At 33.9% G+C, this 27,096-nt stretch overlaps 1 protein-coding gene across 3 annotated transcripts in view; it reads right to left on the bottom strand.

The window, feature by feature from the left end:
• The window catches only part of FSTL5 (follistatin like 5), a 796,843-nt gene that overhangs the window by 508,737 nt on the left and 261,010 nt on the right, over window positions 1–27,096 (bottom strand). For all 3 annotated transcript variants that reach the window (XM_043566311.1, XM_043566327.1, XM_043566320.1), the window contains exon 4: window positions 5,672–5,920. In XM_043566311.1, the coding sequence (XP_043422246.1) occupies window positions 5,672–5,920 (249 nt within the window). The remainder of the gene's footprint in view (window positions 1–5,671; window positions 5,921–27,096) is intronic.

The raw sequence follows: 27,096 nt of genomic DNA, 5'->3' as shown, positions 1-27,096 counted from the left end.
GGTATGATTTTAATAAAAATGGTAAGTTTATGAGTATACACACTACAATGATTTCTAAAGAATATTATGTAATGTTACGTAATGAGAATACATAGAATTCTATATTTCACATTAGGATTAGAGAGAGTGGCAACAAAACTATATTGTTAAGTTTGATTAAATGTTAAATGCAATATAAATTTTAAAAGTGAAACACAACTCAATTTCATATCACCAAATTCAGAAAATTTTACCATAAATCTACCCAAATATGGCTGATTAATCAAATTTTGATGTTGTGTACAAGGCTTTCAGAAGGACTAGAGTTTCTGTGTCTGTAATATGACCTTCAAGAGTTAACAACCATAAATTTTGTTCATTTTATTAATTTCACTACCACCCTGCAGTTCCAGTTGGCTAACACTGGCCAAAAACAAAATTAAACAAACAAGTATCTGGGCATCACTTTCCAAAGTTTAAATATTTATCAAGATTACTGTTTTTCATGAAATGGCATAAAAAAGTAGACAGAAAATAGAAACTTTACAAAGCTTCAAAAAAAAAGTAATCTAAAAGCTCCTCTGTGTTAACACATAGCAATTACTGTTATATTTTAAAATATCATTGTATCATTGGCAGCCTAGTTCTCTAGCCCAATTTCTACAAGTCTTATCCTTAAAAAAAAAATCAGGTAAGAGAATGAATTAAAAAGTGGAATATGAATGTCTCTCCAGATTATACCAAAGAAAAAAACCCACAATGTCAGATCTCATTCAAATAGTGCACACATAGCCATAAAAACCATATTTCCCAAGTTGTTATTGTTTGTGATGCACATTTAAATGCACACAACATTTGCTTTTATGGCAATTTTATTCTTAGCACAGTAAATGGCAAAAGGGTTTCTGTTCAATTGACTTTCTCATAAAAGGCTTAATTCTTTATTCATTTTGGCATAGGTTATATCTTGAGTTTCTTACTCTAGCTTTTGTCTATTCTCTGAGTAAGTAAATTCTGCTGTGTATGACAGACTGACCTGGAGTCAGGGTGAGAGGAAATTTTACGTGTTATAAGTGATGTGAGTTGTAGAAGTTAGAAGCAGTTTGGGGGTAGAGGTGGGGATGGGAAATGACTTTAAGCCCAAACTGCCATCACAATGAATAGCTAGGCATTACATAAAAATATAAAAGTTTTATGCTATGTGATAGGATTCAGCACAGTTCATATCAGAATGTGCTGCTTTGGCATGAGAATTATTTTCAGCTGAAGACAATAAAGCCCTACAGATGCAAAAAGGGATTTTTGCCCCCCCCCCCCATACTCCCTTAACTGCCTAAAAGAATTTAGATAGAGGCCCTAGAGCTATTACTAAAGATAACTTGTTTTTTTGGTTTGTTTGTGGTTTTTTTTTTTTTTTTTTGGATAAGAAGAATTTCTCAGCATGACACAGCAAATACATATATATATGTATATTTTCCCCCCCAAATGTTTTCTTTTCCATCTACTTATGAATTATCTTCTCCCATTTGAAGTCTTAGACCCTTACCCTCTTCTTACTTCAGGGCTGCATATAAACCTCAATTCCCTGTCAGTGGATCTCAAATTCTCTTGGGGGCCCTATGTATATATAATTAAATTTATCTTTCTCCTCTTATGTGTCTCATGTCAATTTGATGATTAGGCCATCCAGAAGAATGTAGAAACGTAGATAAAATTGTTTTCCTCCCCAGCATATGTCAAGTGTCATCTTAAAGTCTTTGATTCCAAAAAAACAAACGCTACAATATTCTTTCTTACTTCAGCCAGTTTCTTTGTAATTACATAAATGTGAATAGAAATAAATTTAAAGATGTTTTATTACTAGGTATATTAGATGCTTTATTTATAGTTCCATAAATCATAAATCATTAAAGAAAGTTCTTAGTGAATTAAGGTCTCTATTTAAGTGTCAGTAAGAGTAAATACTAAGCATACTATAGAGGCATTCAAATATTTAACAAATATAATAAAAGGAAGACATATAGATATAGTTATAAGCATATACATATGTATAAAGATGGAAATGTAAGTCCTTTTAACTTACACTCTAATCTTAATTTTAAAACAATCAATAAGCATGATTGTACAAATATAATTTTAATAAGATTAAGTATAAATGGCAAACATAAACCTGATAAATTTGATATGTGAAATAGGTCTTAGCCTAAAATTGAAATAATTAATGAATAATGCAAACCATACTGTCTTTAAAATTGTCTTAGTATTTGCTAATAGTTTCCAGGTTTTTTTTTTATTAAACTCTTTCTATTGAGGTTATATGAGTCATATGAGGTTGTATGATGTTGTATATATGAGTTTGTAATAGTCATATGAGGTTGTAAGAAATAATAGAGATTCCTTATTCCCTTTACCCAGTTTCTACCAATAGTAACATTTTGAAAAGCTGTAGTACAATATCATAACCAACATATCATCTTTAATACTACCCACTGATATTACTCAGATTTCCTGTTTTACTTGTAACCATGTGTGTGTGTTTATTTCTATTCAAATGTAACAATGAGTATGTCCCTATATTCACCACCATAGCCAAGAAGATATAGGATAGTAATAATCTATCAATATTTTACAAAAATGTGTTTGTTTATTTATTTATTTTGAGAGACAAGGTAAGAATGAGCAAGTAAGGGAGAGGCAGAGAGAGAGAGAGAGAGGGAGAGAGAGAGAGAGAGAGAGAGAGAGAGAGAGAGAATATCGCAAGCAGGCTCCCACACTGTCAGCGCAGGGTCTGATGTAGGCTCAGACTCCCAAACCTATGAGATCAGGGCCTGAGCTGAAATCAAGAGTTGGATGCTCAACCAAAATGAGTCACACAGTTGCTCCAATACCCATCAATATTTTAAATAATTAATTTTAAGGCGCTGGTAATCTTTTAAAGCAGATGTTAACAAGCTTTTTCTGGGAAGATGCAGACAAAATGTTTTTTATGTTTTGGGGGCCATACTATCTCTGTTGCAAATACTCAACTCTCCTTTTGTTGTGCAAAAATACCCAAAGAAAATTTCCTAAATTAGCAGGTGTGGCTCTGTTTCAATAACACATTGCTTTAAAAAAATGGACTGGATCCTGAATTTGGCCTCTAACTTCCTGTTTATTGACTAATGTTCTAAGGTTTGCTTAATTACCTTTTATTAGATCTAAACTACCAAATTTTTCCCCCAAAGGAGGAAAACTTGTTCCTGTTATTTAGTTTTGATTTTTTTCATTAAAAATGTAATTAAATATAGGTTTTTAGCATTTCATGAACTTAATATTTTGATTTGCTTCTTCCTTTAGGCCATTATTGTAAACAATATGAATTGCAGACTTTCTAGAGGAAATAGAGTTCACAATCACAAGGATTAATTTTGGCCATCACAATGATGTCAGGCCTTCAGCTATAACGAATCCTGTTTTACACCTAAAACTTGACCAACTGCACACCAATAAGACAGGCAACTTATTGTTTGTTCTATATTATTTAGTTCCTTTCCGCTGAAGCAAAGTCCTTTCGTGAGTTATATATATGTTAGGCAAAACCCCAAAATAAATAAGCAGAAGACTCACAAATTCTGAGACCAAAGAAACATGCTAACCCTTGCTAACTAACCCAGACAATATTAATAAAATTTTAATACTATATATAAAGAGATAAGGAAGTACTTTGACTTGCATATGGTGAAAAAGTATTTTGAAACAATCATAGATGTGATAAATATGCTGAGTATCAGTCCAAAAAACAAAAATTTTTCAAACCATTGTTTTATGAACTCACAAGGAAGGCAACGTTCCTAGCTATATCCAGTTCTTCTACCTCCATACTGATATACACATTGATTTGCAATATGCCAAAGCATCCAGCAATAAAGTAGAACATTAGATATTCCAAATGTTTTTTCTCACATGATAATTTACTATCATATGTTTCCATATAATCATTTACAGTGTGTTGGTTGGACAAAACTTCATTTTGGGAATATGATTCTAAATTACCTTAATAGAATATTATTTATATGATTTTAGGATGTTATACAACATTGGCATAGTAATATCTGCACTGTACCATCTCAGGTCAAAATGACAGAATTGGGGCGCCTGGATGGCTCAGTCATTAGGCATCTGATCTTGATTTCAGCTCAGGTCATGATCTCACAGTTCATGAGATTGAGCCCAGCACATCAGTCTCCACACAGACAGCAGGGAGCCTGCTTGGGATTCTCTTTCTCCCTCTCTCTCTGCCTCTTTCGCTCCCTCTCTGACAAAATAAATAAATAAACTTAAAAAATGACAGAATCAATTCTCTCTCACACACACACGCACTACTCTCTCATGAGTTTTAAAGCACAATGCTAATAGAATTAATTATAGTTATTTGTAAAATAGACTTGATAGAAGAGGGGAGTAAATAGACTTGAAACCACAACAACTGATATTCTTTCTGTACAAGAAGATAATCTGATACCATAAAAATTTCTGTGCATGTATTCAAGTTGCACATAGTTTACTGTTGTGAGGAAATCTATTCTTCTAATTTTACTTCAATTATATCAGTAGGCGTCTAGTGGGCACACTGACTAGAGTATTACCCCTTATATCATTTGAAAAGTTCTGTGCATAATTTTATTATTACCTTGGAAATAATATTGTATTTATTCTACCAAATTTGAAAAAGGAACGTTTTTAGTCATTTACCTTAATTGGTGCACAGATGAAATAAATTATATTTCAGTCATACATTTAAGCTAAGAATTAAAATATCAGACAAGATTTAATTGTAAGTAAACCTCAGGAACATTATGAAAAATGAGATGAGGAACCAATCAAAGATGAGAAATCAAGCTGATCATTGACCTATTCGAATGATGGAAGTTCCATACACTTAAGACTTCAGAATTTCAGTGTGGGTTATGACAATTAATAAGTAAATATTCTCTCCAGTAGAAGCAAATAGAAAATGAGTTTGTGAATAAATAAATAACATTAAAAATGTCCAAAGATTTATTTATATATCATGTTAAAATAATTTTTCAAATCACTAAATCAGCAGTGCCTTTTCATAGACAATACCAATGATTTTGAGTACCATGAAAGTAAACACCAATACTTTCAGATTTTATATTATTGTCATCTCAAATTTACTAATTAAATTTAGCATGAGTTCTTCAGAGTTATTTAAGTGGACATTTGCAGGGTCCATATAATCTGAATTATGTGGTGCAAACTGAAACCCATCATTTTTAATCAGGAAGAAAGGAGATGTTATCACAGCATGGCTTGGCATTCACTATTCACTCAATTCCACTCCAGGTGCTTTCCACTGGGTGGATTTGGCCTGTTGACTGAATTGGTCTCCCTGTGTCCTAAGATAACTGCCATGATTGGGAAGCCATATGGTGCAATGCTGTAAGCTATATTAAATTTGAGTCAGATTTTGGCCAACTTTGTACTCATAATTGAGATTCAGAATTGTATCCATATAAATTTCTATATACTTACTGTTTATTGCTGTGATTAAACTCACAATCTTTTCCTTTCCACTTTTAAATATTTCCTGATATAAAATTGTGTTAGAGGTTAAACTTGAAGTTTAAAGGCAGTAGTTGAGAAGACGAAAGAAATAGAAGGTGACACTTTAGGTCCACCCTGTATTTACCTTTAAAGAAGCAGTCTTCATTGTGCAAAATGGTAATCTTTTGCTTTTTCAGGCAAGCAGCTCTATGCACTTCGCAGTGGTTTTCGTAAAATTCCCCATCAGATCCACACACAGGTTTGTAGTGACGTTTGCAAAGGTCCATACAGGCACATTCTGCTTGCCCTGTCTCTCTGCCGATGACACAGTGCCTTCCCAAACCACAGTATTTATTTTCACAAGACCCCAAAGGGACATCCTGAATCAGGAATCCTGAAGATAAAGAAAAAATAATTTGTATTCATTTGTCTAAATGTGGCATATCAAAGTGTGAAATAAAAAACTTCTAAGAGAAATTCAGTATAAGCAGGGTTCAGTTGTTCTCAGTGGAAAAGAGACTTGTATTAGACAGGGAGACTAACTTTTGAAAACACTCTCAACATTGCTCCCCTCTTCTCCCCATGTGCTTGTAGCTCTCTTCCATCTCTCCAGTGAGTACTGTGGTCTTTAAAAACATGATCCCCAAGATTAAACTGCCTGAGTTCAAATCCTAAGTCTACCATTTATTAGCTGTATGTCTTTGGATAAATTACGTCTTTGTGCCAAGTTGTCCCATCTGTCATATGATGGTAATAGTATAGACCACCTCCTAAAGTTGTACAAAATATTACATGTAAATAATCCACAGGAATGACTTTCCTGTCATAGAGTAAATGTTTAATAAATTCAACTTTTACATTAATAGAATCCTGGAGAAATGACAGGAGAATGACATGGAGAAATGACTAGGAGAAATGACATGTATGTATAAAAAGCAGGAAGTAGGAATGGAAAATTATTGTGCCTTGAAAACTTCTTGATGGGTTCTTATAGCTACTCCTTTCTTGTTTTGACCTTTGCCACTTGACAATCACTAATACATTTCTTGACTAAATGAACAAATCATGAAGAATTCAATTTTCTTGTTATTATTCAGTTTAACAGTCTCCATTGGCATCAGAAAAGAAAAGATGGATCCAACAGTCTTGTACTAAAACCAAACTAATCACCTATAATCCCTGCACTTTCATAGGCAGATCTGGCTTGTCTTTTTTATCTGACTGGACTTTATCTGACTGGGAAGTGAAAATTGTCAGTAAAGTTAATATGAGTGTGTATATATATATATATATATATATATATATATATATAAAATACATGAATATATATGTATACATACATGCATATATATATTCAGAGAGAGATACACACAGAGATATATGTGTGCGTGTGGATATATGTGTGTGTGTGCATATATGTGTGTATATATATATGTATGTATGTATATATATATATATATATATAAAACAATCAATGACACCTATATATTGCAAAAAAAGAAAAAAATTGTGAAGTAATAAATTACAGTAATTTTATTAGACATATAGTGTATATTTTCAACTTGTTGATTAAAAAAATTTTTTTTTCAACGTTTATTTATTTTTGGGACAGAGAGAGACAGAGCATGAACGGGGGAGGGGCAGAGAGAGAGGGAGACACAGAACCGGAAACAGGCTCCAGGCTCTGAGCCATCAGCCCAGAGCACGACAGGGGGCTCGAACTCATGGACCACGAGATCGTGACCTGGCTGAAGTCGGATGCTTAACCAACTGCGCCACCCAGGCGCCCCTCAACTTGTTGATTTAAAACCATTGCTCCAGGGCACCTGGGTGGCTCAGTCAGTTAAATGTCCAACTCTTGATCTCAGCTCAGGCCACGTCCCAGTGTCATGGTATTGCGTACCATGTCAGGCTCTGCACTGAATATGGAACCTACTTAAGATACTGTCTCTCCTGGGGTGGCTCAGTCAGTGGGGTGTCCAGCTTGGGCTCAGGTCATGTATTCACGGTTTGTGAGCCTCCTGACAGGCTCTGTGCTGACAGCTCAGGCCTGGAGCCTGCTTCAGATTTCTCTCTGTCCCTCCCCTGATTGCACTCTGTCTCTCTCTCAAAATAAATAAACATTAAGAAAAAAATTAAGGGGCGCCTGGGTGGCTCAGTCCATTGAGCATCCAGCTTCATCTCAGGTCATGATCTTGTGATCTGTGAGTTTGAGCTCTGCATTGGGCTCTGTACTGACGGCTCAGCTGTGGATTCTGTGCCTCCCTCTCTTTCTGCCCCTTGCCTGCTCACACACACTCTGCCTGTCTCTCTCTCTCTCTCCCTCAAAAATAAATAAACATTAAAAAATAAATGAAAATAAACTTTAAAAAATTTAAAAAAAAAGGTTCTGTTTCTCCCTCTCTCTGCCCCTCCCCTGTTCACCCATGTGCATACACACATGCACATACTCTCTCTCTCTAAAATAAATAAATAAATAAATAAATAAATAAATAAATAAACAAATAAATAAATAGTATGTCTCTTCACATGATGACATCATAATGATAAGGAACATAGATTCTTATATAGAGTTTAAGCCATAACCCCACTAGTTACAACCTTCAGGACCTTGGGTGAGTACCTAACACGTCTGTAAATCAGTTTCTTCATCTGTAAAATAGAGATAATATCATATCCTCATAGGGTTTTTAAAATTAAAATGTTTGGCATATATAAAAATGCATTTAATTGCTGGTTATTTTTATTAATACTATATTTTTAGGGACTAATTTTCATAAGGCAGATATATACAAATAAAAAGTATTTTAAAAATCGATTTTATTTGCTTTTAAATGAAACCTATGCTGTACTTTTATTTCAATACATATGCATGTATTTCCAAATGGAGTATAGCAAACATAATATTACAAACAAAAAAGACCAATACTATGAACTGTATTTTTTAAGGTATGGCTTTGATAGCAGTTAAAATTGGAACAAATTTTCTTGAAAACAATTTTTAAATATTTGAACCCTTTGATAATATATTCCAGTTGTTGAGAATGCAGTCTATAAACTTATAAAAAATAAGAAAAATAAATAAAAAGATAATTTATTTAAAAAACCTTCCTGATGTGTTATTTTATATGATACCTCACTGAAATACTTTGTTAAATTTTGTAAAATACATTTAATGTGGTAGTTTCTGAAGTTTGGCATGCATTAAAATGGCCTAGAGGAGTTGTTAAAAGATCAGTTCTACCTCCAATACACTTAAGAGTTCTGATTCAGTAGATCTGGGCTATGTGTAGCCCCAAATTTATATTTCCAAGTTCCTATGTGATGATGGTACTGTTGTTTCTGAGATCATACTTTAGGGTCTTTGATTTATTGAAATCCTACTTTATATTTAAAATAAATATAACACAAAGGGAAAGACTAGGTAAACAAACAATGCTCTTAAGTGGGAAAGATGAGAAGTATATGGTACCAATAAAAACATATAAAATAATGTAAGAAGAAACTAAGAAATTTAGAAACTAAGAAGAAGCTAAGAAACTTAGAAAAAACTAAGAAAAGATAAAGTAAAATAAACAATTTATTAACTAGGTGGATATAATGCTGGGCAAAATTTCCTATGTTTGTATTACTGCTTTTTAATGTTCAATGCAATACATTTTTTTAAAAAGTCCAAAATTATGTCAACTGTAACTCTATAGTAATGACTGATTTGAATTTGGAAAATCTTTTTTTCCTCATCCTTATGCCAGTATTTATGCCAATTGTTGATCTAATGTTGACAGAGTCCAAAATGTGAGTGCCAGGAATCTGACTCACATACTTGCATTTTGTATAATTTTACACCTTATATTTTCTTTGTGTTCTTACTATCTTACTAATTCTAAATAGTTTTATTGCTATCAAATAGTTTAAGATTTTTCAAGAGGATATTTCATGTTTTTGCTATCAAAGAATGAGTTTAATGTTTATTAAGAGAGTCTGATTATTTTACACTTTAGTCACAAAATGAGTTGGCTAACTGAATCAGTATTTTTCTTTTTAGCGAGGAATGCTCTGCTAAAAATGAAGTCATTTCTGTTATATCTGATGAATTGCATTCCCAGATTCTCTCTTCTTTTTATTTTTTTTTTCTGTCTCAAAGCCTATACTCTACTTTAGAGATTTATATTAGGATATTGGCCATTTTCTAGAAGTTAATGAACTAGTTAGAAGCTGCATGTTGCATGTAGTTGCTACAATTAAAGGAAATTTAATTAATTCATATGCAATCCAAAAGAAAGCTCATATTATGTAAATGAATAGCTAGAACATATCCTTTCTGACAGTAATTATCCATGACTAACACTGAACTTAAGTTTCAGCTGATATTAAATCAATTTAATCTGATCAACATGTCAAAGATTTCTTTTAAGTACATTCAGGCAGATGACACACTAAATGAATTTTAATCAAGAACTTATATCCTGCTGTCTCATAACTTGATAAAGTAACATTTGTTCCCCAAAAAAGTGCTGTATGTTTAACAAGTACATCATTTTATAATTTCTATGCCTTCAGAGCAGTATAAAAACTCCTCAAAAGATTTGAGACAAAGATGAGACCTTTAAAGATAAAAGACACCAAGTTATAAAGCAAAATAATTCCATAGAATTCTAAAATTTTTTTCCTCAGATTCTCAATCATGATGCAATCCTCTTCAAGTGATTACATATATAATATACAATTTACCAAAGAGTACTTATTATAGAATGGATCTAAATTGAAATAAACTTTAATATAATGTACTTATTTTCATTTGTAAGGTGCTATGTAGGACAGATGAAAAGAATCGTCATTGACACTTTTTGTAGTGGCTCACAAAGGGCATAAGGCAGGATTTGAGTGTGCCCAAGTAGGGAAGGAAAGTTGGAGGGGCACAACTTGGAGAGTGAGATGGATAATAACAGGTAAGACCTCACAAGCAATGTATCACGTCACAGTTGAGGTTATGTCCTACAAATGGATTCGGAGTTCAGAAAGCTGCTCTAGGATTAGACACGGTATGGAATAAACAGATACTGGATTGAAAACAGAAACAGCAGACAGAGGTAAAAGATTGTGATGAGCTAACTACTTCTAATGATTCCAATGGAATATAAACATAATTAATTTAGAGTGCCAAGTTATTTGAGGTGTTAATTGTCTCATAAAAATGTATAATGCTAAAGTACCAAATATAAGTATTACGTTAACTTTGATTTGTTAAACAAACAAACAAAAAAAACACCAGATTTTGGAATTGAACAGGATTACAGTCTTTGCTTTTCCATTACATATTAGCCTGACCTCATCTAGGCTGTAATGTCTTTAGGTCTGATATTCAAATGGTAAAATAAAAGGGAACTGATAAATTATGTTCAGATTTACTCTCATCCAATCTCTTCATTTAAGAATGCTTGGCAAAACATAATTTTAATAAAAGCTAATATCCAAGAAATATATTAATAAGCTTTCTCTAGAATGTTTAATATTTAAACTTCACCTGCATTAAACAATCACATACTCAATATTTTCTAGTTTAAATATTTTCATACTCTAGAAATAGCATCAGACATACAAAATGTAAAATTATTATTGTTTAAAAAGTTTTTTAATGTTTATTTTTGAGCGAGAGGAGAGTACAAGCAGGATAGGAGCAGAGAGGGAGAGACAGAATCTGAAGCAGGCTCCAGGCTCCGAGCTGTCAGCACAGAGTCCAATGCAGGGCTCAAACCCACAAACCACGAGACTGTGACCTGAGCCCACGTCAGATGCTTAAACTGACTGAGCCACCCAGGTGCCCCAAATGCAAAATTATTTTTAATGTAGGCTTTCTAATTTCTCCTTTCTAAGATTTTGTGATGATATATTCTATTTCTATATCATGTTAATAATTACAACAATGGGCCTAAAATCAGTCCTTTAATTTACATTCCAACTGTCACTACCAGTGAAATTTCTGGGCAATTAGTTAAAATTGGTGAGTATCAATTTCCTTGTCTAACTAAAAAACAGAAGAAACTCTATAAGTATTATTTAAATGAATAAATAAAATGAGGATAATAATAATAAGCATAGGATAATATGATTGAGCCTATGAGAGCATAGCATAGAGATATCCTCTATGAGATAATGCATTGCATGTACTTGGCTTAGAGTATGACATATGTAGTTATTATTATTAATAATTATCATTTATGATCAATTTGGCATGGACTTAATATCACTGGAATGAATAAAGAACAGCTTTTGACAACTCTAGCTTTTATTATGTTCATTAGAAATGTATTTATGGGAGTGTTGAGCTGTGTTTTTCTAAATAATATACCTAAAAATTTTAAATAGTATCCACTACATAAGAATTCCCCTCACCCGCAAAAAAAAAGAAAATAAAGAAAGAAAAATAAGAAAGAAAGAAAAAAAAACCCTAAATTTATCTAATTACATATTTTGATTTATAAATAAGTATAAAACTTTGGTGTCATTTTGTTACCCACATAAAGAAAAATTGCAAAACTCTTCAGTAAATGCAAAATACAATTTCACACTGTAAATGAATAAAACACATTCGGTCCTCACTAACTTCATGGCAAGTAGCAGTTCAAGTAAATATTCTAATGCCTGCAGAAGATTGAGCACAGTTACGATCTTTTCATGACCTTTAATGATTAGGATATGTATTTCCTGCTGCTACTTTGTGAAGTTGGTGAAAACAAGGCTACCTGATTGATAGTTTGCCCAGGGTGCCACTACTGAAAGACAGTTTGAATGACCACCTAACAGTAGTTCAGTGAATTTGGAACCTTCTTCCCCATCTTATTTTAAACATCCCATTGGACTTCTGTAAGCACTTTCATGTAATTCTGCATTCAGATTTATTTTAAAAGAAGTAAATACGAAAAAAAAAAAGATAAGTACAATAAAAAGCCAGGAATTCAGTTAAATTGCAACCATCCAAATTATAGTTCCTGTTTAACTCAAGGAAATTTTTGCCAACACAGATAGTTTTTCATGTGTCATTATGAGAAGTTAGATAATTTGAGATCACTAGCTAATATGCTAATAGTTACTTCTTTGAAGTTCTCAACTGCAGTATAATTCCAATAGCAGAACACTGAAAAAGCCCAAGATACACACTCAAAACTCTTTCCAACCTCAACTAGAGACCTTGATCACGAAGTACACCAAAATTTATCCTACTCCTTAATTTTATCTTTTCCAAATAACAACTAGGAGCCAAGATTTCTCTATCAACTTAATATTTCAATCCTACTGAGAACTTAGAGTAGTACTTGTGGTTATACACTTTACCAGATAAAAATACTTTCATCATCTGTGTGATTTATTTAGATCACAGAAATGGGTTGGAAGCCAAAGAAATCTCACTTGCTAATACTTGCTATTAGTAGCTAGAAATGCAATGACATTATAGACATATCAGTAAATAGATAAATTGATAAACTGATAGATGGATAGATCATAGGTGAGTATATGATATTTAAAACTTTTTTAAAATATGACAGTGATTATTAAAAAGAAAAATTTATTTTTAAATATTTTAGTTCTGTGAAGATTATGAGTTATGAGTTATATTAAAAGAAAACAAGTAATCCTTTTGCTTAGTAACTAGTGGCTACTGTTCTCTATGAATGATTTTGACCCTTATAATAAATAAGAAAATAAATCAATTAAAGACATAAAATAAAAGTATTTTATAGAAGTCTATGTAAGGAGACTAAAAACATATGCTAAATCATCTGTGATACTTAAAATATTTCAGGCTTTGGAATAAACCCAAATCATAAAAAATATCTAACTTCCTATTTACATAAAAACTTAAAGCAGTAGATAGATTATTCTCATATAATGTAGATATTTTCACACAATGATAAAGAATATTAAATAGCAAAATAAAAATTTTAAACTGAAGATCAAACATTATAATGGAAGGATAGATTTGGGTAGGCAATCTTCAGGTTCATTGTAATGCTGATTGCTGGAGTCAGACCAACAACATGACTAATAGAGAATTGAGGAAGAAATGAAGACAACAATTTCTGTACTGACTGTAATCATAAATGGCTGCTAGAAGAAGAACATTGCTTTTAGGATTTAAAAGTTTCAGTTTTATGGGTACAAAGGAGGGTACTTGTTGTGTTGAGCACTGGTTGTTAAATGTAAGTGATGAATCGTTAAATTCTAGTCCTGAAACCAATATTACACTACATGTGAATTAACTAGAATTTAAATAAAAATTTAAAACAAACCAAAAACTAACAATGAAACAACCCAACACTTTTCCTAGTGAAAAAAGGTTTCAATTTTAAAATCCACTTCGATAAATTATTTTGATATGCTCGCTTACCATTGAAAAAGTATTGTTTTTATATAGTGTTTTTAATTCCTTGATTTTATATTTTTAATTAATAGACTTATTTTTTGAGTATTTTTTGGTTCATAGCAAAATTCTGTAGGAAATACAGAGAGTCAGTTAATCATAAGAAGACAACTACAATATGATTCTAGTTATGAGCTTCTTAGAGATGTCAAAATCATAAAGACATAAAGTAGGATGGTAGTTTGACAGGGGCTGGGGGAGGGAGAATGGGTAGTTCCTGTTTAATTGGTAAGAGTTTCAGTTCTACTAGAGAGGAGCTAAGATGGTGGAACAGCATAGAAGTTTTTTGTGTGTCTCGCATCCATGAAATACAGCCAGACCAACACTAAACCATCCTACACACCTAGAAAACGGATTGGAGTATTAACACAACAATCTGCACAACCTGAACCACAGACTTCAGCAGGTACACAGCATTGAGAGCTGAACTTGGGAGCAAGAAGCTGCGAAAGGTAGGGAACCACTTTTGCGGGTAGAGAGAAGATGGAGACTGGGGAGTGGGGGAGAATATGGGAAAATCACCCCTCCCCAAAAGCAGCTGGAGAGAAAGCAGAAAATTGGAAACAGCTGCAGGGACTAAAACTAAAAAGGGAGAAAGGAGAAAGGAGAGGGCTTAAATTCCATCAAGACTGTAAACAAGGGGAGTGCAAAGGCTGCAACTCCACAGCTCAATACCTGGTGGTGCTGTGGTGGGAAGGGCGAATCCCCAGGAAAAGAGTGGGGTCCGGGAGGTTCTCAGGCCACACGGGGAAAAGCGGCTCCACTGCTGGAAAGACATTTGGTAGAGACTGTTGAAGCCACCTGGTCCCAGCAGACCCCAGAAAGTGGCCACATTCGCTGGTGCTGGGTCAAGGTCGTTAAGGGTGAAGACTGGTGCCCGATGTGTGTTGTGATTTTCCATAATCCCTGCTGCTGCTGCTGCTGCTGCTGCTGCTGCTGCTGCTGCTACACTGTCTCCCTAACATTTTCTGGGACGGGCTGGCACCTGGCTGCAGTCTTGGGGCACCAGCAACACCAGGGTCCAGCGGGCATACCTGGGTGCAGCTGACATTTGACCATTGCTTGGTGAGACCCTCCCAAACAGGGCAGAACGGGTCAAAGCTGCAGTCCTTCAGAAATAAGGGGCCGGGGAAAACAGCCACATCTAAGACAAAACTTGGGAGACAGGTAATGCCTGGGGCCTGGTCACGGAGAGTGAAGAAGCAGAGAGTGGGTGAGAGCTGAAGATGGAGGATGGGTGTGTGATTGGTGATCCGGGAAAACGCTGGGTAGCTGAGTGGTTAGTTTCATCGCTCCGCGCATGCTCCTATGCACCTACAAGCCCCACAACAATTCCCCAGTAGGCTAGCAGCGTCATCTAGTGGAGAGCGGAGCTGTTACACTGAGCCCCGCCCAACTGGGCCAAATTCTCTCTTCAAGAACACAAGTCCCGCTGCTGGCTTAATTTATGGACTATAAAGATCTACATAGACTGACTTCTAGGGGAAAACAAAGCAATTTCAGTCCTACTTCAATCTGTTAGCAGGTTCATCTATTCAACTTTCTTTCTTTTTTTGTTCTTTTTCCTTTTTCTCTTTTACAATTCTTTTCTTTTTCTTGAATACAGAAAGAGAAAAAAATCATTTTTATTTTCAATTTTTATTAAAAATATCTTTTCTTAATTTTTATTACTATATTTTTTACGTTTGTGTAAATTTTTTCAAATTCTACTTTACTTCCATCATTTTATATTAGTCTACTTCAGTGTAATCACCTTTTCCAATTTTCAAACAATTTCCTTTTTTTCTTTTTTCTTTTTTCTCTTTTTCATTTCTTTTCATTTTCTTGAATGAAGAAAGAGAAAAACTTCATTTTTACTTTCAATTTCTATTAAAATATTTTAACTTTTATTACTATAATTTTTGCTGTTATGTAAATTTTTTCAAATTCTATTTTACTTCCATCATTTTATTTTAGTCTACTACAGTGTACTCACTTTTTCAAATTTTCAAACGATTTTTTTTTCTTTTTTCTTTTCTTTCTTTTTATCTTTTTTCTTTTCTTTTTATTAAATACAGAAAATGAAAAACTTCATATTTATTTTTAATTTTTATTAAAAATATTTTTCTTTAATTTTGTTCTACTGTATTATTTATTTTTGTGTATATTTTTCAAATTCTATTTTACCCCATCATCTTATTTTAGTCTACATCAGTGTATTCATTTTTTCAAATTCTCAGATGATTTCCTTTTTTTTCTCTCCCCCCCTTTTTTTTTCTCTAATCTGTCAAACCACTTTCAACACCCAGAGCAAAACACACCTAGGCTCTAGCATCATCTGTTCGATTTTTGTGTGTGTGTTTTTAATTTTTTAATTTTAAAATGTTTTAAATTTTAACCTTTTTTTCAATTTCAATTTTTCTACCTCATTAATTCCTTTTCTCCCATCAAAATGACAATATGAAGGAATTCACCCCAAAAGACAGCATGAAGAAACGACAGCCAGGAATTTAACCAACACTGATACAAGCAAGATGTCTAAACCAGAATTTAGAATCACGATAATAAGAATACTAGCTGGATGGAAAATAGATTAGAGTCCCTTTTTGCAGAGATAAAAGATGTAAAAAATAGCCAGAATGAAAGTAAAAATGTGATAACTGAGCTGCAAACACGGATGGATGCAGTGGCGGCAAGGATGGAAGGGGCAGAACACAGAATCGGTGATTAGAGGACAAACTTACAGAGAATAATGAAGCAGAAGAAAAGAGGGAGATGAAGGCAAAAGAGCACATTTTAAGAATTAGAGAAATTAGTGACTCATTAAAAAGGAACATCAGAATCATAGGGGTCCCAGAAGAGGAAGAGAAAGAAATAAGGGTAGAAGGGTTATGTGAGCAAATCATAGCAGAAAACTTTTCATTAACCTGGGGAAAGACATAGACATCAAAATCCAGGAAGCACAGAAGACCCCCATTAGATTCAATAAAAACCAACCATCAACAAGGCATATCATAGTCAAATTCACAAAGTACTCAGGCAAGGAGGGAATCATGAAAGCAGCAAGGGAAAAAAAGTCCCTAATCTACAAGGGAAGACAGATCAGGTTTGTCGCATATCTACAGAAACTTGGCAGTCCAAAAGAGAGTGGTGGGATATATTCAGTGTGCTGAATCAGAAAAATATGCAGCCAAGAATTCTTTATCCAGCAAGGCTGTCATTCAAAATAGAAGAGATACAAAGTTTGCCAGACAAACAAAAAGGAAAGGAGTTTGTGACCACTAAACCAGCCCTGCAAGAAATTTTAAGGGGGATCCTCTGAAGGGAGAAAAGATATATATGTGTGTGTGTGTGTGTGTGTGTGTGTGTGTGTATCATACTAATGGTCAACAAAAGAAAGCCAGAGTAGCCATACTTATATCAGACAATGTAGACTTTAAAATACTGTATCAAGAGATGCAGAAGGGCATTATATCATAATCAAGGAGTCTATAGACCAAGAAGACCTAACAATTGTAAATGTTTATGCGCCAAATGTGGCAGCACCCAAATATATAAATCAATTAATCATAAACATAAAGAAACTCATTGACAGTAATACCTCAATAGTAGGAGACTTCAACACCCCACTCACAGCAATGGACAGATCATCTAATCAAAAAAATCAACAAGGAAACAATGGCTTTGAATGACACACTGGACCAGATGGACTTAACAGATATATTCAGAACATTTCATCTTAAAGCAGCAGAATATACATTCTTCTCAAGTGCACATGGAACGTTCTGCAGAATAGACCATATACTGGGACACAAATTAACCCTAAGAAGTACAAAAAGATCAAGATTATACCATGCATAGTTTCAGACCACAATGCTATGAAACTTGAAATCAACAATAAGAAAAAATTTAGAAAGGTAACAAATACTTGTAGACTGAAGAACATCCTACTAAAGAATGAATGGGCTAACCAAGAAGTTAAAGAGGAAATTAACAAGTATATGGGAGCCAATGAAAATGATAACACCACAACCCAAAACCTCTGGGACACAGCAAAGGTTGTCATAAGAGGAAAGTAGATAGCAATCCATGCCTTCCTAAAGAAGGAAGAAAGATCTCAGATACACAACCTAACCTTATGCCTTAAGGAGCTGGAAAAAGAACAGCAAATAAGACCCAAAACCAGCAGAAGACAGGAAATAATAAAGATTAGAGCAGAAATTAATGCTATCAAAACCAAAAAACAAAAAAAAAAACAAAAAAACTGTAGAACAGATTAATGAAACCAGAAGCTGGTTCTTTGAAAGATTAACAAAATAGTTTGAAAGAAGAAAAAGGAAAGGACCAAATAAATAAAATCAAGAATGAAAGAGGAGAGATCACAACCAACACAACAGAAATAAAAACAATAATAAGAGAATATTATGAGCAATTACATGCCAATAAAATGGGTAATCTGGAAGAAATGGACAAATTCCTAGAAACATATACACTACCAAAACTGAACAGGAAGATATAGAAAATTTGAACAAACCCATAACCAGTAAGGAAATCTAATTAGTGATCAAAAATCTGCCAAAAAACAAGAGTCCAGGGCCATATGGCTTTCCAGGGGAATGCTACCAAACATTTAAGGAAGAGTTAACATGAACTCTCTTCAAGCTATTTCAAAAAATGAAATGGAAGGAAAACTTCCAAATGCTTGTTATAAAGCCAGCATTACCTTGATTACAAAACCAGACAGAGACCCCACTAAAAAGAACTGTAGACCAATTTCCCTGATGAACATGTATTAAAAAATCCTCAACAAGATATTAGCCAACCGGATCCAATAATACATTAAAAAAATTATTCACCATGACCAAATGAGATTTATACCTGTGAGGCAGGGCTGGTTCAATATCCACAAAACAATTAACGTGATTCATCACGTTAATAAAAGAAAGGACAAGAACCATATGATCCTCTCAATAGATGCAGAGAAAGCGTTTGACAAAATACAGCATTCTTTCTTGATGAAAACCCTCAAGAAAGTAGGGATAGAAGGAGCATATCTCAAGATCATAAAGGCCATATATGAAAGACCCAATGCTAATATCATCCTCAATGGGGAAAAACTGAGAGCTTTCCCCGTAATGTCAGGAACAAGACAGGGATGTCCACCTTTCCCACTGTTCTTCAGCATAGTTTTGGAAGTCTTAGCCTCTGCAATCAGACAACACAAAGAAATAAAAGGCATCCAAATCGGCCAGGAGGAGGTCAAATTTTCACTCTTCGCAGATGACATGATACTCTATATGGGAAACCCTAAAGATTCCACCGAAAACCTGCTAGAATTGATTCATGAATTCAGCAAAGTTGCAGAATATAAAATCAATGCACAGATATCGGTTGCATTCTTATACACCAACAATGAAGAGACAGAACGAGAAATCAAGGAATCCATCCCATTTATAGTTGCACAAAAAACCCATAAAATACCTAGGAATAAATTTAACCAAAGTGGTGAAAAATCTATACAATGAAAAGTATAGAAAGCTCATGAAAGAAATTGAAGAAGACACACAAAAAAATGGAAAAAGATTCCATGCTCCTGGATAGGAAGTACAAATGTTGTTAAAATGTCGATACTACCCAAAGCAATCTACATATTCAATGCAATCCCTATCAAAATAACACCAGCATCTTCACAGAGCTAGACCAAATAATCCTAAAATTTGTATGGAACCAGAAAAGACCCCGAATAGCCAAAGCAATCTTGAAAAAGAAAAACAAAGCAGGAGGCATCACATTCCCAGACTTCAAGCTATACTATAAAGTTGTAATCATCAAGACAGTATGGTACTGGCACAAGAAAAGACACTCAGATCAATGGAACAGAATAGAGAACCCAGAAATGGGCCCACAAATGTATGACCAACTAATCTTTGACAAAGCTGGAGAGAATATCCAATGGAATAAAGACAGTCTCTTCAGCAAGTGGTGCTGGGAAAACTGGACAGTGACATGCAAAAGAATGAACCTGGACCACTCTCTTACATCATACACAAAAACAAACTCAAAATGGATGAAAGACCTCAATGTAAGACAGGAAGCTGTCAAAATTCTCGAGGAGAAAGCAGGCAAAAACCTTTTTGATCTTGGCTGCAGCAACTTCTTACTCAACATGTCTCCATAGGCAAGGGAAACAAAAGCAAAAATGAACTACTGGGATTTCATCAAAATAAAAACCTTATGCACAGTGAAGCAAACAATCAGCAAAACTAAAAGGCAACCGACAGAATGGGAGAAGATATTTGCAAATGACATATCAGATAAAGGGTTAGTATCCAAAATCTATAAAGAACTGATCAAACTCACCACCCAAAAAACAAATAATCCAGTGAAGAATGGGCAAAAGACATGAATAGACACTTCTCCAAGGAAGACACACAGATGGCCAACCGACACATGAAAAAATGCTCAACATCACTCATCATCAGGGAAATATAAATAAAAACCACAGTGAGATACCACCTTATACCTGTCAGAACGGCTCACATTAACAACTCAGGCAACAACAGATGTTGGTGAGGATACGGAGAAAGAGGATCTCTTTTGCATTGATGGGAATGCAAGCTGGTGCAGCCACTCTGGAGAACAGTATGAAGGTTCCTCAAAAAACTAAAAACTAGAACGACCCTATGATCCAGCAATTGTACTACTAGGCATTTATCCACAGGATACAGGTGTGCTGTTTCAAAGGGACACATGCATCCACATGTTTATAGCAGAACTATCAACAATAACCAAAGTATTGAAAGAGCCAAATGTCCATCGATGTATGAATGGATAAAGAAGATGTGGTATATATATACAATGGAGTATCACTTGGCAATCAAAATGAATTAAATCTTGCCATTTGCAACTACGTGGATGGAACTGTAGGGTACTATGCCAAGTGAAACTAGTCAGTCAGAGAAATACAAAGATCGTATGACTTCACTCATATGAGAATTTTAAGAGACAAAACAGATGAACATAAAGAAAGGGAAACAAAAATAATATAAAAACAGGGAGGGGGACAAAACAGAAGAGACTCATAAATATGGAGAACAAACTGAGGGTTACTGGAGGGGCTGTGGGAGAGGGGATGGGCTAAATGGGTAAGGGGCACTAAAGAATCTACTCCTGAAATCATGTTGCACTATATGCTAACTAATTTGGATGTAAATTTAAAAAATAAAAAATAAAATTAAAAAAAAATAAAAACAAAACAAAAAAAGTGAAAAACTAAAAAGAAAAAAAGAGTTTCAGTTCTGCAAGATGAAAAGAGATGTGGAGAGCTCTGAAACCGGTGATATTGTTTGCACAATAATATCAGTGTACCTCACGCCACTGGGCTGCACACTAAAAATGTTTGAAAAGGTAGTTTCATATTTTTTTACTACAATATAAATTTGGGAAAAAAATTAAAGTCCAAAGAGTTCTTATATATCTCCTCTTTCCAAAGTACACAACCTTCCCCACCACCAATAAAACTTGATCATCCACTATTTGCAAAGAAGAGCCTTTGCTTCCTGAGTCAACTCATCACCACTCTAAGACACTATACTTCCACGATTAATTATAAAACCTCAATCTCAGTCATTTTTGAGGTTTTTGTTTTCCTCCTTGAGGGTGTAAGTCAATGTAAGGGTGAATTTTCTGAAATAGTAAGGCATGAGAGATCAATTCATTTGACCTTAGGTTCAGAACACACAGTTTGTTATTTTACAACTTTATTTCCTATTCCCATGGTCACTCAAATTTCTATGCACATAAGACAACAACACATAAGACAATAACAAACAACATAAGACATAAAGCACCTTCTCTACTCTCATACCTTATTTCCTTTAACCACCTACTTCTTCCCACCACCAACTGTGGTTTAAATCTAATATATATCCAATTCTCCAAAAATCTTTGTTTATCCTCATAATTCCTCAATTCCCATGACTTAGGTGTTTGGAATAAAAATAGGCATTTTAGGCTGTTCACACACTTCACTTCTCAGAGATAACAGACACGGGTTCAATCCACTGCTTGAATTGGACAAATGTCAAGGAGAAAATAATAGAATACTACCTCAAAAGTGTTATGTCACCGCTTTATAATGTAAGGACATATAACTCAGCCCTGTAGGGTTATGGAAGCCATATTAGAGGAGAAAAGACCAGCACTGTATGGGAATTAGCTATGTATAGAAAAGAATCATAAAAGGAGACTTAGAACAAGGTGTGAATATATGCAAAAGATGATTTAATGTTACCAAGAGGCAAATATTATGGTTGAGATTGTTAGAGGATGTGGTGCCCAAATTAGAGACAGGATTATAATAGCAGCCCTGAAGGTTATGTTAAGGATGTGTTACTGTGGCAGTAGAAGCAGTGATAGTTTTAAGGATGAATCTATATGGAGAATAGAAAATAAACACCAGGTAGGAAGCTACCACCCTGGCCCACATAAAAATAATGTGAGTCAGAACAAGGACATCTATTAGAAAATCAATATATGGAGCAATATAATATCAGTCATAAAGAGAGGAGGCAAAAAGAGAAACATTGAACATAAATAAAGAGTCTAAGAGTAGTTATAAATAAAGATAATTTTGTCAACAGCTTTGTAAGTGGTTGAAGAAATTCTTAGTCTCAATATACTTGAATAATAATAACAGTAAGCACAATAAATAATTGGTTGTGGATGAAAATGACACAATTTAGGCTGGAATCCGAATAGCTTTAATTGCATGAATTTACAACATTGTGTTATTTTTCATCAAAACTCACTCATCTCACATAGAAGAATGGGAAAGTAAGATGATGATGATTATTACTATCAAGAGTAATGGTTCTACTTGTCAAGTGTGGTGGAAAGATTTGACAGGCAGGGAAATTCACCACTATACTGATGGGGAGAACATGATGGAAGGATTTGAATGGATGAAAACCAGAAGCAACTCAAAAGACAGTATTGCAAGCAGGGTACAAAGAACAGGGTACAGGTAGGGAAAATAAGGTAGTTTTCTGAATTCTTGCCTGGTAAATTGCTTTACTACTTTAACATCACTTATAGTCATGGAATTAAGTCTAACATACTCTTGTCAGCTGAAATGACAATCCATTATGTTTCTTTGACATATGGAAAATTAAAAAAATTCTCCTTCTATTCACCCAGATAACAGGAGATGTTTTTAGATGTAAAATTGCCAAGCTGTTGTCTTCTTCTATTTTTTAAGTTACTGTTTATTATCTCCATTATATTAATAAGTTCTAATACTTATGTGGCTTTCACATGAGTCAGAAAATTAAGCTGTATGTAGCAGAAATATAATTTGTATATATTAAAGCTAATTATCCTAACAATGAAATGAATGTCATATTAGAACTTTTAATATATTTGTTTTTAAAATCTTAGTTATTTTTTTGAAGTTCTTATTTTAATTCCAATTATTAAAATACAGTGTAATATTTCAGGTGTATAATATAGTGATTCAACACTTCCATAGAACATCCAGTGCCCATCACAACAGTGTCCTCCTTAATCCCCATCACCTATTTAACCCATCCCCCCAAAAACCTCCCCTCTGGTAACCACCAGTTTGTTCTCTATAGTTAAATAGAATCTGTTTATTGGTTTGCCTCCCTCTCTGTTGCTTTTCTCCCCATTGCTTGTTTGTTTTGTTTCTTAAATTACACATATGAGTAAAATCATACAATATTTGTCTTTCTCTGACTGACTTATTTCACTTAGCATAGTATTTTCTAGCTTTATCCATGTTGTTGCAGATGACAATATTTCATTCTTTTTTATGGCTGAGAATATATATTTATATATATATTTTTTCTTTATCCATTCATCAGTCAATGGACATTTGGTATCTTTTCACAATTTGGCTATTATAGATAACATTGCTATAAACATCAGGTGCATGTATCCCTTTGAATTAGTAATTTTGTATTCTTTGCATAAATACCTAGTAGTACAATTCATCTATTGATGGACACATGGGCTGTTTCCACAATTTGGCTATTGTAAATAGTGTGGCAATAAACATAGGGGTTCATGTATCCCTTTGAATTAATGTTTTTGTAGTTTGTGGATAAATACCCAGTAGTGTGATTACTGGATGATAGGGAACTTACATTTTTATCTTTTTGAGGAACCTCCATACATTTTTCCAAAATGGACACACCAGACTGCATTCCCACCAACAGTGAAAGAGGGTTTCTTCTCCACATCTTCACCAACACCTGTTATTTCTTGTATTGTTAATTCTAGCCATTCTGACAGGTGTAAAGTGATATCTCATGGTATATAGCAATATAGGCCTACCTCAAGAAACAAGAAAAGTATCAAATAAACAACCTAGCATTGTACCTAAAAATGCTAGAAAAAGAACAACAAAGACTAGAGCCAGCAGAAGGAAGGGAATGATAAAGATGAGAGCAGAAATAGATGATATAGAACTACAAAAATAAAGCAATAGAACAGATCAATGAAACCAGGATATATTTCTTTGAAAAAAAATTAACAAAATTGATAGACCTCTAGCCAAAAAGAAAAGAGAAAGGACCCAAATAAAAAAAAAATAAATGAGAGAGGAGAAATAAGAACCAATACCACAGAAATATGAACAATTATGAAAGAATATTTATGAAAAATTATATGCCAACAAGTGGTCAAACTGGAAGAAATGGATAAATTCCTAGAAACATATAAACTATCAAAATTAAAACAGGACAAAATAGAATACTTGAACAGAGTGACCAGCAAAGAAGTAGAATCAATAATCAAAAAACTTCCAAAAAACAAAAATTCAGGGCTTCACAGGGTAATTTTCTCAAAAAGGGTAAAACTTCCAAATGCATTCTATGAGACCAACTTTACCTATATATATTTGTATTTAAAATCTTATGTAGCCTATGTTCCATTGTGATTTCTAGGTTTGGTCTTACTAATTTATTCTGTAGCTCTACATTCTATTTTTGTTTTGTTGTTGTTGTTTGTTTGTTATTTTGTTTTGCTTCGTATCACTGTATTATTTTATTTTTTTTTCAACGTTTATTTATTTTTTTTTGGGACAGAGAGAGACAGAGCATGAACGGGGGAGGGGCAGAGAGAGAGGGAGACACAGAATCGGAAACAGGCTCCAGGCTCTGAGCCATCAGCCCAGAGCCCGACGTGGGGCTCGAACTCACAGACTGCGAGATCGTGACCTGGCTGAAGTCGGACGCTTAACCGACTGCGCCACCCAGGTGCCCCTCACTGTATTATTTTAAACGTTCTAAAAGTTTTCAACTTATTACACATTTCTGACTTCTACATATTTGCAATCTCATTTTTCCACAAAATAAAATAAATATTTTAGTTCATCGGTTGACCAAAACAAATGCTTTTTTAGTTATTTTTAAAGATTATTTTATTAATTTTACTAGATAGTTGTTTCCTTAGCCTTCCAAATATTTTGATTGTGGTGTTCTCCCCATCACTGGATTTTGCTTACTTTTAAACTGCTGATAAACTCTCTACAATTTATATAACAAAATATAATCTCTACAATAAAGAAATATTTATCTTTTTATACATGTTTTAATTTCCATAGTCACATGATAATCTCTATACACCTTTATATCATGTACAATTTGCTTGGATAATATTATCATTTTTCCATTTTACACTGCTGGCAGACAAATATGGCAGAATTGGTGTAAATTTAGAATTATTTCATGATCTGGCACCTCACTCTCCCTACCCTGCCAACATATCTAGCACTGATGCTCTTTTCCAAGGGTTTCTCTCTCATTATGCTTTTCAGGCTCCATGGCCACATGATCCCACTGGAATGATATTTTATGGTGTTTATAACTTGGTGACTATCCTTGTTTCTTTCCTCTATCTCCTCTTTCTTGGATGTACAGGTTATGTTCTGGAACTCACTACAACAAGGTAATCACCTAAGTACTGAAAAGTAGACTAAAATATATGTCATTTGTGTTTAGGCTCCAAAGGACCTTACGTTTTAATAGGAATATGAAGTAGTTAAGATGTAAATATATTATAAAGAAAAAAAACCAACTTGTCACATGGTAGATACAAAATTATATGAAAGTTTGGAGTAAGAGATTTATTTTAAGGGAAAGTAATAACAAAATCTTCCTAACAGAAGTCATATTTGATGAAAGATTTTTAAAAATTGGCTACGAATTTGACAGGTGGAAATTGGTTGGAGAAGGAAAAGCAGGGGAAGACAAGAAAGAATATGTTATGTTCTATAAAACTTGGCTCTTGTATCATTTTCATATGACCCTTACAAATAGGTTCAGAGCGATGATTTCCTAAATGTTTTATTATTGTCCCAATTAATGAAAACACTAGAACCTATGATATCTCTTTTAAACTATTTATTTTTAAGTACTTATCACATATTTTCAAAAATTATATAAAAAGCAGCAATATAGGAGCGCCTGGGTGCCTCAGTCAGTTAAATGTCCAACTTCCATTCAGGGCATGATCTCACAGTTTGTGAGTTGGAGCCCCGTGTCAGGCTCTGTGCTCAGAGCCTGAAGCCTTCCTCGGATTCTGTCTCCCTCTTTCTGTCCCTTGCCTGCTTGCCTTCTGTCTCTTTCTCTCTCTCAAAAGTAAATAAAAACATTACTTTTTTTAAAGGCAGAAATAAAGCTTTTCCTAGGTAGTTAGTTCTTTGAGTGGTAGCTCTGAAGTAAAGAATTACCTCCAAAACAAGTTTCCTTTTCTGATAACTACCTTTTATGAATACTGACTAAAGCATTTTCCTAATTATTTTTCCTTTTCTTGGTATTTGTAACCTATGAATTAAGTTTTTGCTTTCTGTTTTACAAATAAAATAGAAACTAGCCCAAAATGTTTACTTACCATGTCCTAGGTCACACACTTGATCAGCGATGGCCCCAGGCTTCAAACCATGTATTTTAAATATTAACCATTACATTATTTTGCCTGGATTTTGTGCCAGCTGATTTTTATATTTCTGGTCAAAAATATAGGACATATTTATTATAGGCAATTAGAAATGTAAAATATGAGCTTAGTGGAAAGTCTAGGAATCTGAATTTGACAGCCATCTATATAAAATGATAAGTGATAACATGAGTGAATGCTTTGTAAGGAAA

The sequence above is a fragment of the Prionailurus bengalensis genome, chromosome B1, assembly GCF_016509475.1.
Source record: "Prionailurus bengalensis isolate Pbe53 chromosome B1, Fcat_Pben_1.1_paternal_pri, whole genome shotgun sequence".
NCBI lineage: Eukaryota > Metazoa > Chordata > Mammalia > Carnivora > Felidae > Prionailurus > Prionailurus bengalensis.
The sequence above is the reverse complement of the archived record's forward strand: the minus strand, read 5'-3'. Positions and strand labels throughout refer to the sequence as shown.